This window comes from Lemur catta, chromosome 26 (genome assembly GCF_020740605.2).
Source record: "Lemur catta isolate mLemCat1 chromosome 26, mLemCat1.pri, whole genome shotgun sequence".
NCBI lineage: Eukaryota > Metazoa > Chordata > Mammalia > Primates > Lemuridae > Lemur > Lemur catta.
The window spans coordinates 721,598-734,195 of NC_059153.1; the positions used below are offsets into that span (position 1 = coordinate 721,598).

At 53.2% G+C, this 12,598-nt stretch overlaps 1 protein-coding gene across 2 annotated transcripts in view; it reads right to left on the reverse strand.

Annotated features, from left to right (window-relative positions):
- Positions 1-11,623, reverse strand: part of PPA2 (inorganic pyrophosphatase 2) — a 37,610-nt gene extending 25,987 nt beyond the window's left edge. The window contains exons 1-4 of one of the 2 annotated variants that reach the window (XM_045537392.1): positions 11,483-11,623; positions 6,421-6,485; positions 4,483-4,527; positions 489-542 (exon numbers count right to left, since the gene is read on the reverse strand). In XM_045537392.1, coding sequence (XP_045393348.1) covers positions 489-542; positions 4,483-4,527; positions 6,421-6,485; positions 11,483-11,546 — 228 coding nt within the window. In that variant the 5' untranslated portion in view covers positions 11,547-11,623. The remainder of the gene's footprint in view (positions 1-488; positions 543-4,482; positions 4,528-6,420; positions 6,486-11,482) is intronic. The other variant, XM_045537393.1, reaches the window with a different exon arrangement.
- Positions 11,624-12,598: the final 975 nt, after the last annotated feature.

Consider the following 12,598-nt stretch of genomic DNA (forward strand, 5'->3'; position numbering starts at 1 on the left):
GAGAAATGCAAATTAAAATCACAATGAGATATCATCTCACACCTGTCAGAATGGCTACCATCAAAAAGACAAAAGAAAACAAGTGTGGGCGAGGGACGTGAGCCTTGGGCACTGTTGGTGGGAACGTAAATGAGCACAGCCACTGTGACAAACTGTATGTCGGCTCCTCCAACCAAAACCAGAATTATTTTTATGATGACTTCTGCAAATTTCAACTGTTGTCTAGGAACTAAATACATCTCAGAATCTAAGTAAACCTTGAAAATATTTGCCATTTTCAAAGAAAGGAGAGAGAAAAATAAATAAATATGAGTACAACAAACGAGAGAGGCAAAATTGAAAAACACTGTCTTTAAAGTGTGTAATCAGCTCTAAATATTTTTCTCAACGATCCCAACTTCAAAATATTATGCCAAACAACTTGAAACAAAGTTTTTATACCATTATCATCATTAATTCGACTTTACATTAATAGAACGTATCCATACCTCCATTTTAGCATTTGTCCACCGAGGTACTTCTACAACCATATTAAACAAATTCTGTGGTTAAAAAGAAACAAAAAACAAAGAGAGAACATAAAAATTTTTGCCTATCTTTTATTTTTTCATTTATCTCCTTTACAAAAATGCTTTAGGTTTATCTCCTGCCAAAAACGTTTGGAATCCGCATCATGTGTCTACTTGTGTCTTAAATTTCTTCTAAAAATTAGAGAGGTTGTTTAACACACAGAACTTAAGCCACCACGTCACGTGAGCACTACTGCACAGCGTCAGAGGTGACTACGTGTCCGGAAACACCTTCACAGTGTGGTGACAGCACCTGACTGAAGTCAGGAAATGTGCTTTGATTCTTATTTTCCAACCAAACTTGAGTGAGAGACTGAGTTCGTCATGTGAGGATCCAGCCTCACTTTCTACTCTGGAAAGTAACTGTGACCATCTCTCTGTCCCGCTCCCCGCACAAGGTTGTCAGGAAGGTCAATTCTACGATTTCAAATGAACGCACAGAAAACTAAAAAGTAAAATAGTTTGAAAATTATAAAACGGTATTTAAATCCACATTACGATCACAATGTAAAAATTAAGGATATCCGTATAGGCCATTATATAGCTCACAAAGAGTTAGACTAAATGTAGCTTGTGCATCTAGCAATTTTAGATTCCTTAAAGTCACAAAAGGACCATTGCCTCTTTTTTTAAATTCTGAATCTTGCAGAATGCTTAAACATAGGGAGACTCAAGGTCAATGGTGAGTAAAAATAATTTCCCATAGTTTGCTGCACAAAGAGAAAGTCTCACGGTGAAAGCGGGTTTGCATATGCCATTCTGATGTCAGTGACTAACAATTTATCGTGGAGAAGTGACACCAAGCACAGCCACCGGCCAGGGCTAACCTGCAAACTGCCTGCTACTGGCTCACGGAGGAACATTTATAGCAATTCGAAAGAGCGATTTTTACATCTGTCAAACCTAATAATCAAAAATTGGAACTTGAATTACACTTTTATAATAATTCATTTTGACTGATTTTTTTTAAACGATCAGTCATGACACATTAGACATAAACTAACAAAAAAAAAAACCAGCTCTTCACCACAGATCATTCAGGAAGCAGTGACTTACCAATACTTTTTAATCATTCTACACATCAAAATCACCAAGCCAGTTTTAACCAATAAAGAAAAAAAAAAAAAAAAAAAGATCCATAGAGCTCCGCCTCTCACCTGTCTGAACTCACCTGGGCTGGGGTGGAGCCAGGGCACTGCTCATTTCTAAAGTCTCTCTAAGCAATTTTAACTTGCAGCCAGCGTTGGTTTGAGCATTGCTAAACAATATCACTGGGGGTTTCTTAGTGAAACATGGAATGCTATTAATTCAAATAACACCATTTGCACAATTAAATGTAACTATATATTGGGCCATAAAAATAATGTTTTTTAATTAAGTTTTTCTGGATAGGACTAAAGGTTACAAATAGCAAAAACCACAAATCCATGAGATAAACAAAGCTAAGAATGAATTCTCCAAAATTGCTCCTTGGAGTCTGCCTCCTGCCCGTCTTAGCGACCTCACACACAGCCCCGCTGTTACGTTTCATTGTCTGTGCTCTTTCATGAGGTTCCCATGCACCTGTTTAAATATGTCTCAAGTAGCTGTTAAAAAGAAAAGCCAAAGCACACAGCAGATGTTCACATAATTTATTCATCCCTGAAAGCCCGGCTATAAGAGAACAAATGCATGTAGACGAATACTCAGAGGGGACAGAGAGGACCAAGCTCATGACCATCGTTTTACGGAATGACACCTACCGAAGCCACTTACAGGGACTCAAATTAGGCCAAGAGAACAATAGATGATGTTGAATGCGACCACTCTTCCTCCTCATTTGCTCCTAATCACTAAGAGCTTATTTCCAGCCGGCCTTTCTTCTCCCCAGCTAAAATCCATTTGGCCCACAGTTGTTTAAAGCCAACGTTAGTCTGGTTTTCCTGAGTGTTACTTATAAACCAACAATGGTCTGCCAAAAGTCATTAGAAAATCAAAAACATAGAGGGGGCACAATTGAATCAGAAAGTTGTGCATGTGGCAGGGACACTGAATTCCTCCTTTAGTCCTTTTTTTCTCTCCATTTTTTCCTCATATTTTTGTTGCAGAAACCAAAAACAAAAACTAATAACATATATTAAAAAGCAATCAGTATGTTTTATACACACAGGGAAAAAACAGGAAGAAATCTCCCTTTTTTCCTCTTAAACTTTCGAATAAACTTAAACCAGACAGTCTTCAACATATAAACTGTGTTCTAAGAATTAGATTTTAATTTGGGCCAGGCGCGGTGGCTCACGCCTGTAATCCCAGCACTCTGGGAGGCCAAAGCAGGTGGATCGCTCGAGGTCAGGAGTTCGAGACCAGCCTGAGCAAGAGCGAGACCACATCTCTACTAAAAATAGAAAGAAATTATCTGGACAACTAAAAATATATACAGAAAAAATTAGCTGGGCATGGTGGTGCATGCCTGTAGTCCCAGCTACTCGGGAGGCTGAGGCAGGAGGATCGCTTGAGCCCAGGAGTCTGAGGTTGCTGTGAGCTAGGCTGATGCCACGGCACTCTAGCCCGGGTGACAGAGCCAGACTCTGTTTCAAAAAAAAAATAAAAGAAAAAGAAAAAAAATAAAAATAAAAATAAATCTTCATTTGGCTGTCTGGACTCAATATGTTTTCCCATTGAAACATCGGTTCCAGGTTCATGTACAAGGTCCCCAGGGACCTACAAAGCCTTGAGTCCCTGAAGTCCACCCAGCACCTGGGGCCGTGGTTCTCAAACTTCATGATTAGGACGTACCGGGGACACTGTTGCACATGTAGGTTTAACCAGGCCCCATAACGCAGAGAATCTGACTTAGCAGAGTTGGGATGGGGCCAGGGCTCTGAATTTTTAACAAGCTCTCTAAGAGGTTCCAGTGTAGATGGTTCGAGGACCATTTGGACAAACATCGGTTTAGAGAAATGGAAGACGGATCCCAGGCAAAGGCTGTAGGAATTACACAACCCCCGCAGCTATGTTTGGCAGTGGACTCAAAGGCTGGGGTCCTACGCTTCCGCTGGGATAGAGAACAGATGGAAATGAGGCTGGGAAGGTAAATGAAGGCAGGAAGGGGCAGGAAAAGCCGCCCGGCATCGGCAGGATAGCAGGACACTGCGGCATGAGAGGAGATGACAGACGCCGATCAAATGTTCTGGTCCCACAGCAAGAACTCTGCAGGGCCCGACAGCCACATATTTACAAGATATTTTTAGACTGTATTTATTTTAGCATACAGTTGGTATAACGGTTTTTCTTCTCCTCTACTCCCCAGAGACTGCTGTTCCTGGATTCTAAAACAGCCTCTCATACCATCTTCTCACTTAAAATAATAATAACAATAAAGATAAACGGACCAATTTTCGTGGTGTACATTGACTTTAGACCATCCACCATGATAAACAACCTGCTACTGAAATCCGGATTCCTGTCCTAAAGGTTCTTCGCTTACGCAATGAAATGGTGACCAAGCACCTGGAACATTCCCATCCACAGGGACGGAAAGTGGAATGGTGGTTACCGGGGAACTGAGGGAGGCAGCAGAGGGGCAGTTGCTGTGCTGCCTGCTCAGAGTTTCAGTTTGGGACCATGAAAAGGTGCTGCAGATGGATGGGGGTGATGACCGCACAGCCACGTGAACGTACTTAACGCCCCTGAACTGCACACTTCAGAAAAGATTAAAATGGTAACTCTTACATCATGAACATTTTGCTACAATAAAAAAACATCAAACAGTGATACTTGCCCTGGCTGCCCTAAAGAAACACTAGAAGAAGGAACATATCAAGCAGGGGAGAAAAGTTTAGAAGCATTTTACAAATGCAAACTTATCATCAAGGTTTTAACAGACAGTATAAAAGTCGTTCACTAAAATAAAAATAAAAACTTTTAGACATACCTCATATTCATCATTTCGTGCCTTCTTCGAAGGAATGCCATTTTCCTGCAAAGAAAAGACGGTGTTTGTAATTGCAGTATTTCGCGAGAGAACACGGTTTCATTGCACAGCAGTAAAAACAGGACTATTGCATTCCCATTCTGCGACAGAGGCTGCCCAGAAATCCGACCCCACATAGAACCTGCCAAGTTCCCAGTTAGTTTCCCCCAGGGATGTGCAACCGCGGTGAACAGAGCAAACTGTTTCGTAAAATAAATCATCCGACAAGCCGAACCTTCCTCAAGTCTATTTTCCCCAGTTTTTATAAAATAAGCAAAGGATCTGTGTTCAGGCTTCAAGGACAGAATGGCAGTTTCCAGCGATCGGGGCTTAGAACAGCCATTTCGTTACTGAAATGAAGCTCCGGGGAGCGAGCGCTCGGCTGCACCTCCCGCCCGCGGGTCCCAAGGCGTGACGTCTCATCTCCACCAAAAGCACTTTCAAATTAACCCAGACCACGTGGGCGGGGAGAAAAGTGACGCCATGCACAAATGCTCACCCAGTGTGCACCCTGCTCACACACCAAAGTGACTAGTAACGAAGGAGACAAATAAACAGAAAAATAATTACTCCGAGTCAGCCCTGAAACATCACTCTGTCCCTACCACATCCCGAAGCACAAGGTACAAGAGTTCTAGTCCTTATGGGGCTGGGAACTAGGGAAAGCTGTCACATAACCACTGTGGGTACCAACGTCCCCATGTCTGGAATCCACTGGCCTGCCTTCTCCTCAATTGTGCCTCATCCCAAATCTCGTGTTCCCCAAAAATACACCCCTCCTTGGACAGCAAGCGATGCCCACTGATATGTTTCCAGCTCCCTCTTTGTTCCACCCTCACCCCTCCCTAGTGCACAACTCTCAAATACAGCCCTAGTATTGTTGTTACGAGCTCTGTTGTTACACACAGATTGACGACATCCACCGGTAACTCTCTACAGTTCCCTGTCATATTCTTTTTTTTTTTTGAGACAGAGTCTCGCTCTGTTGCCCGGGCTAGAGTGAGTGCTGTGGCGTCAGCCTCGCTCACAGCAACCTCAAACTCCTGGGCTCAAGTGATCCTCCTGCCTCAGCCTCCCAAGTAGCTGGGACTACAGGCACATGCCACCATGCCCGGCTAATTTTTCTATGTATTTTTAGTTGTCCAGATAATTTATTTCTATTTTTAGTAGAGACGGGGTCTCGCTCAGGCTGGTCTCGAACTCCTGAGCTCAAACGATCCTCCTGCCTAGGCCTCCCAGAGTGCTGGGATGACAAGCGTGAACCACTGCGCCCGGCCCCTCAACTGGTACCTTTTACACTCTGACAACTGTCAAATGAGTTTAAATTCTGAAAGAATAACCACTCAAACACCATCATTCTTTCCCAGCTTGATTTTTCTAGCACCTGCTTCACAGAGTGGGCAAAGAGCATGAGGTTTTTGTACAGAAATGCTAGTTTCCGGCTCTGGCACTTACCAGATGTGTGATCTTAGACAAGGCAATAAAATACCTTCAGCCTCAATATCCTTGAAGGTAATAACAGAAACTCATAAAGATTAAATCAAGAAACACATGTTCACGTGGTGATTAGCAAATAGAAAATAACCCACAAATGTATTATTACTATTTAAAAGAAACCTCTCACTAATTTCCTAAATTATTACCCTTAAATCCTTATTTCCTACCAAATTCTAAGCTTTATGGACCACAAAGACTCCTTTCTCCCACGTCCTGCTGGAAGAAACCTATTCTCATACAAATTTTAATTCATAAAGGAGGCCTGTGACCCCGTTATCACAACTCCTGTTTCTCCTCCCCATTTCCGACTGCATTCTTTCCTTCCAAGGTTCTTTCAAACAGCATTTTATGGTGATGTTAGAAGTACGTATTTTCACCCCCAAAACAAAGCCAAAACGATACCTCTTTAGAGTCCACCTTCAGAGGGATGTCGTGAAAGGGGGAAATGTAGTGCCCAGCCACGTTCTCTGGAAAGAACAACAACAACAACAAAAACAACAATTAAAGTTACGGACACACTGTTATGTACAGCAGTAACAGCCTTATCCCCTTTTAAACATACCCACCTTTTTTCAAAGTGGACTTTAACTCCCGATTTACAAGTTTTATTCCACTTTCAAAACTTGCCAACACTTGGACCCACCTGAGGGTCAAAGGGAAACATTATACCAACCCACCCCAATCTGGGCTGCTGAGATTGGTTCCTTATTCCCGGGACTTACAGCATCCAAAGCAGAGAACGTCTAACGTAGATTAAAACTGAAAATATGAAAACTCTCACTTTTGGGAAAAAAAAAAAAAAAAAAAGATTCAGTGACTTGGATGACAGCCGATGCCCTCCTCCCACGGGGCAAGGGAGTGAGGGGCAGCGGGGCCGAGGACACGAGGCCACACGCAGGTCACCAGCGGGGCGGGGCTGGCACCGAGGGGCCTGGCGACCAGGCCAGGAGGCTCCTGCCCGGCCGTCCTGCCTCGCTTTAGCGCCTCTCTACAGAGCTGCACACCGGCAAACAAACAAACAAAAAACAAAACAAGGCGTCTCAGCACAATCGTTTATTCCGATTCTTCTCAACAGCAACAAAGGGAGGGAGGCCACCGCAGCGAGGGGCTCAAGGACGTCCCCTCCCGGGGCATCTCAGAGACCCGGAGGCATCTCGGAGACCGGGACGCATCTGCGGAGACCCGGACGCACCTGCAGAGACCCGGACGCATCTCAGAGACCAGGACGCATCTGCGGAGACCGGGATGCATCTCAGAGACCCGGACGCATCTCGGAGACCGGGACGCATCTGCAGAGACCCGGACGCATCTGCAGAGACCCGGACGCATCTCAGAGACCAGGACGCATCTGCGGAGACCGGGATGCATCTCAGAGACCCGGACGCATCTGCGGAGACCGGGACGCATCTGCGGAGACCCGGACGCATCTCAGAGACCGGGACGCATCTGTAGAGACCGGGACGCATCTGCGGAGACCCGGACGCATCTCGGAGACCCGGACGCATCTGCAGAGACCGGGACGCATCTCAGAGACCCGGACGCATCTCAGAGACCGGGACGCATCTGTAGAGACCGGGACGCATCTGTAGAGACCCGGACGCATCTGCGGAGACCCGGACGCATCTCGGAGACCCGGACGCATCTGCAGAGACCGGGACGCATCTGCAGAGACCGGGACGCATCTGCAGAGACCGGGACGCATCTCGGAGACCCGGACGCATCTGCAGAGACCCGGACGCATCTCGGAGACCCGGACGCATCTCAGAGACCCGGACGCATCTGCAGAGACCGGGACGCATCTCAGAGACCGGGACGCATCTCGGAGACCCGGACGCATCTGCAGAGACCGGGACGCATCTGCGGAGACCGGGACGCATCTGCGGAGACCCGGACGCATCTCAGAGACCCGGACGCATCTGCAGAGACCCGGACGCATCTCGGAGACCCGGACGCATCTCGGAGACCCGGACGCATCTCGGAGACCAGGACGCATCTCGGAGATCCGGACGCATCTGCAGAGACCCGGACGCATCTCAGAGACCCGGACGCATCTCAGAGACCCGGACGCATCTGCGGAGACCGGGACGCATCTCGGAGACCCGGATGCATCTCGGAGACCCGGACGCATCTCGGAGACCCGGATGCATCTCGGAGACCGGGACGCATCTGCAGAGACCCGGACGCATCTGCGGAGACCCGGATGCATCTCGGAGACCCGGATGCATCTCGGAGACCGGGACGCATCTGCAGAGACCCGGACGCATCTGCAGAGACCGGGACGCATCTCAGAGACCCGGACGCATCTGCGGAGACCGGGATGCATCTGTAGAGACCGGGACGCATCTGTAGAGACCCGGACGCATCTGCGGAGACCCGGACGCATCTCGGAGACCCGGACGCATCTGCGGAGACCCGGACGCATCTCAGAGACCCGGACGCATCTGCAGAGACCGGGACGCATCTCAGAGACCGGGACGCATCTCGGAGACCCGGACGCATCTGCAGAGACCCGGACGCATCTGCGGAGACCGGGACGCATCTGCGGAGACCGGGACGCATCTGCGGAGACCCGGACGCATCTCAGAGACCCGGACGCATCTCAGAGACCCGGACGCATCTGCAGAGACCGGGACGCATCTGCAGAGACCGGGACGCATCTGCAGAGACCCGGACGCATCTGCAGAGACCGGGACGCATCTCGGAGACCCGGACGCATCTGCAGAGACCCGGACGCATCTCGGAGACCCGGACGCATCGCGGAGACCGGGACGCATCTGCAGAGACCCGGATGCATCTGCAGAGACCGGGACGCATCTGCAGAGACCTGGACGCATCTGCAGAGACCGGGACGCATCTGCGGAGACCCGGACGCATCTGCGGAGACCGGGACGCATCTCGGAGACCGGGACGCATCTCGGAGACCGGGACGCATCTCGGAGACCCGGACGCATCTGCGGAGACCCGGACGCATCTGCGGAGACCGGGACGCATCTGCGGAGACCGGGACGCATCTGCGGAGACCGGGACGCATCTCGGAGACCGGGACGCATCTGCAGAGACCGGGACGCATCTCGGAGACCGGGACGCACCTGCAGAGACCCGGACGCATCTGCGGAGACCCGGACGCATCTGCGGAGACCCGGAGGCATCTGCAGAGACCGGGACGCATCGCGGAGACCCGGACGCATCTGCGGAGACCCGGACGCATCTGCAAACGGGGAAGTTCGCAGCCAAGAGCGGCCGCACTGGCGATTTTCTCGCAGTGCGGCAGAATCACCCCGCGGGGCTGCAGAGAGACACGACCCGAATTAAAAACATCCCGTTTGCGACCCTCTGTCTAAAAGCGAGGCGTCCTTCCCCTTCCCCCGAGTCGCCCTAGAGCCGCTCGCGGTCGCCGGGCCGCCCTTCCCGCGAGCGCAGTCGGCGGCGCCCCCTGGCGGCCGGCTCGGGCCTCGCTCGCCGCCGCCGCCGCGGAGCTCGCGCCAACCCTTCCCTCCAGCTCCGGTCCGAGCCCCCGGGGGACTTTTCCTTCCGGTCCGCCCCGGGTATCCCGCCGGGTGGGAAGAACATTCACGGCCCTCTAGTTCCGCAGAAAACACGAGTCCGAAGCGTATTTGCAGCCAAAGAAACGAGGCCGCACGGAGAGGCCGGTGCAGCCTCAGAAACGCCGCCCGGGGAGGCCCCGCCGCGGTGGAGGCCGCCTGACTCTCCGCGGTCCGTCCGGGACCTTCCGGCGACATCGAGGACCTTGAGGGTGACGTCAGGGTCACCTGATGCATTTCCCAGCAGAACTGGCCCCGGAGAAAGAAATGACATCATCACCTGCCCTGCAGGGACGGCGAGTGGCAGAGCCCAGGAGAAGGCCCGGTGCCGGGTATGGCGGCTCCCGCCTGTCACCCCAGCACTCCGGGAGGCCGGGGCGGGAGGATCGCGCGAGGTCAGGAGTTCGAGACCAGCCTGAGCGAGAGCGAGACCCCGTCTCTACTAAAAATAGAAATAAATGATCTGGACAGCTAAAAATATATATAGAAAAAATTAGCCGGGCATGGTGGCGCGTGCCTGTAGTCCCAGCTACTCGGGAGGCTGAGGCAGGAGGATCGCTTGGGCCCAGGAGTCTGAGGTTGCTGTGAGCGAGGCTGATGCCGCGGCACTCACTCCAGCCCGGGCAACAGAGCGAGACTCTGTCTCAAAAATAAAATAAAATAAAATAAAATAAAATAAAATAAAATAAAATAAAATAAAATAAGGCCCAGGGCTCCCTGCCCACACCCGGCGCTCGGCCCCCCAAGGCTGCGTTTGCTGAACCGACACTCGGGCGGACTTTCCTCCGGTTTCCGCCTGCCCTGAACTCGTTCCGGCCACAGCGCGACCCGCCCCAGGGCAGGGCCCGTCACGACACCTCGTGTGTCGCGGTCCCCAAGGGCGCCCGGCCGACTCCGCGCGCATCTGCCGACCGACGCGGGCGCCGTGAACGGCCACGCTGCGACCCCGCCGGGATCCTTCCACCGTCAGACGGGCTTTGGCTGCGCACAGACCAGGCTGCCATTGTGGGCGGCCGTTCCTGCGGGTCACTGCCCCGTGTCCCCGGGGCCCGGCGACCTGCGGGACCGCAGTCCGGGCGCGGAGGCGGTTCGGCAGAAACCGGGAGTCCCGGGACGCGGTGTCGTCTCTCCCGCGACGTCCGCGGCCCCCGAGCTCGCGCAGGCCGACCGCGCACGTTTCCCGCGCGGCGGGTCTCCATGGCGACCGCAGTCCCTAACCGTGATTGGCGCTCCAGGCCCGGGGGCTCTGCGGACGCGACGTCACGTGACCCTCGCGGCCCTCTTCGCCGGACGGGAGGATCCAGCGGCTCCGCGAGGTCGGGCACGGCGGGGTCCGAGACGACGAACGCGAGATTCGGACTCAGATCCGCCCGCGGCCGCGCGGGAAGGCGGGTCCCCTGCGCAGACGCCGCCCTCCCTCAGGGCCCCGCGGCGCGGCGTGACGGCGACTCCGCGTCAGCAGCGACGCGCCCGGCGCGGCGAGAAACGGAAGTCGCGGGGCCTCGGCCCGTCCCCCGCAGTTCCGGTCCGGGCGGGTCGCTGCGCCCCTCGGCGCGGGTTCCGTGTGCGGCGGGGAGTGAGTGTGGCCCGCGGGCCGCGCTGCGGGGCGAACCTCGGCACAGACCCGGGTTTCGGGGCCGGTGTCCCCGCAGCCCCGGGCGGCTCCGAGGGTCCCGCCGCCCGTCCGGCCGCCGCAGCCCCGCGCGGAGGGGCCTCCGCGGGCCCAGGAAGCGGCCGCCGGGCCTGCGCCCTCCTCCCCGACCGGGCGGCCGCGGGCTGTCGGCGTCCCCGCGCGTCCCCGCGCGCTCCCGCCGCGGTTGGCCCCGGCGGCGACCCCCTCGCCCGGCGGCGACCCGGAGGCCGGAGCGCAGGAGGCCGCGCGGGCGCCCCCGGTCCCTCCCCGGCGCGGCCCCGGCACTCACTGAAGAAGACGCGGTAGTCCCGCGAGCAGGGCCGGCCGCGCTCCTCGGTGCGGTACAGCGCCATGGCGCGGCGGGGCCCCGGCCGGGCGCTCGCTCCCCGCAGCCCGGTGGCGCCGGGGCCGCCCGCGCGCAGCAGCCACAGCGGCGACAGCGGCCACAGCGCGCGCATGGCGTCCTCCGCGCCGGCCCCGGCCCTGCCGCGCCCGCCCCCTGCCGGCCGGAGCCGCCCCGCCGGGGAGGGAGCGCCCGGGGGACTCGGTGCGACCCGTGCATTCATTCATTCACTCATTCATTCATTCACTGCCGGGGAGGGAGCGCCCGGGACGGCGCGGGGGTCAGTGCGACCCGTTCGTTCATTCAGTCATCCATCCATTCATTCATTCACTGCCGGGGAGGGAGCGCCCGGGGGGCTCAGTGCGACGGATTCATTCATTCACTCATTCATTCATTCACTGCCGGGGAGGGAGCGCCCGGGACGGCGCGGGGTCCCGGGGGGCTCAGTGCGACCCATTCATTCATTCATTCCTTCATCCATTCATTCCTTCATCCATTCATTCATCCCTCCCCCCCCACACCTCTGAAGTCATTATGTCCCCGCTTCACCCTGACCTGCCCCCCCCCCCGCATTGTCGCTCCGCCAAGTCCCGAAGCCAAGTCTTTCCCCTCCGCGTCGGAAATTCCGGTTAGAGAACTTTCCAGAAAAGCCTGTCGAAAGAGGGGTCCACGCTCCTTCTCTGAACCCCCCTCGTCCCCACAAAAGGCTCCCCCGCCTTCCCGGGTCCCCGGTGACCTCCTTGGCGTCCCGTGCGACGTCAGGTCTCCCAACAAATAGGAAAGAGCAGCAAGTCAGATTTCTAAAGTTAGAAACTAAAACTTTTAAAGAAAATTAAATATTTCAAAAAAAAAAAAAATTTCAGTTACTGAGTCCATGAAAGTGAAAGCAAGAAGGGCAGCAATTTTACAGAAAGAGGCAAAGAAATGTGCACTTCGTGTTTGCAAAAACAAAGCCAAATTAATTAGAAGAGAAAGCATTTTAAAAATAATCTTCTGATTTAAAATGCTGCGATGAAAAGTGGATCATAAATGAGATTTTAATAAGCACAATGAATACTAAAT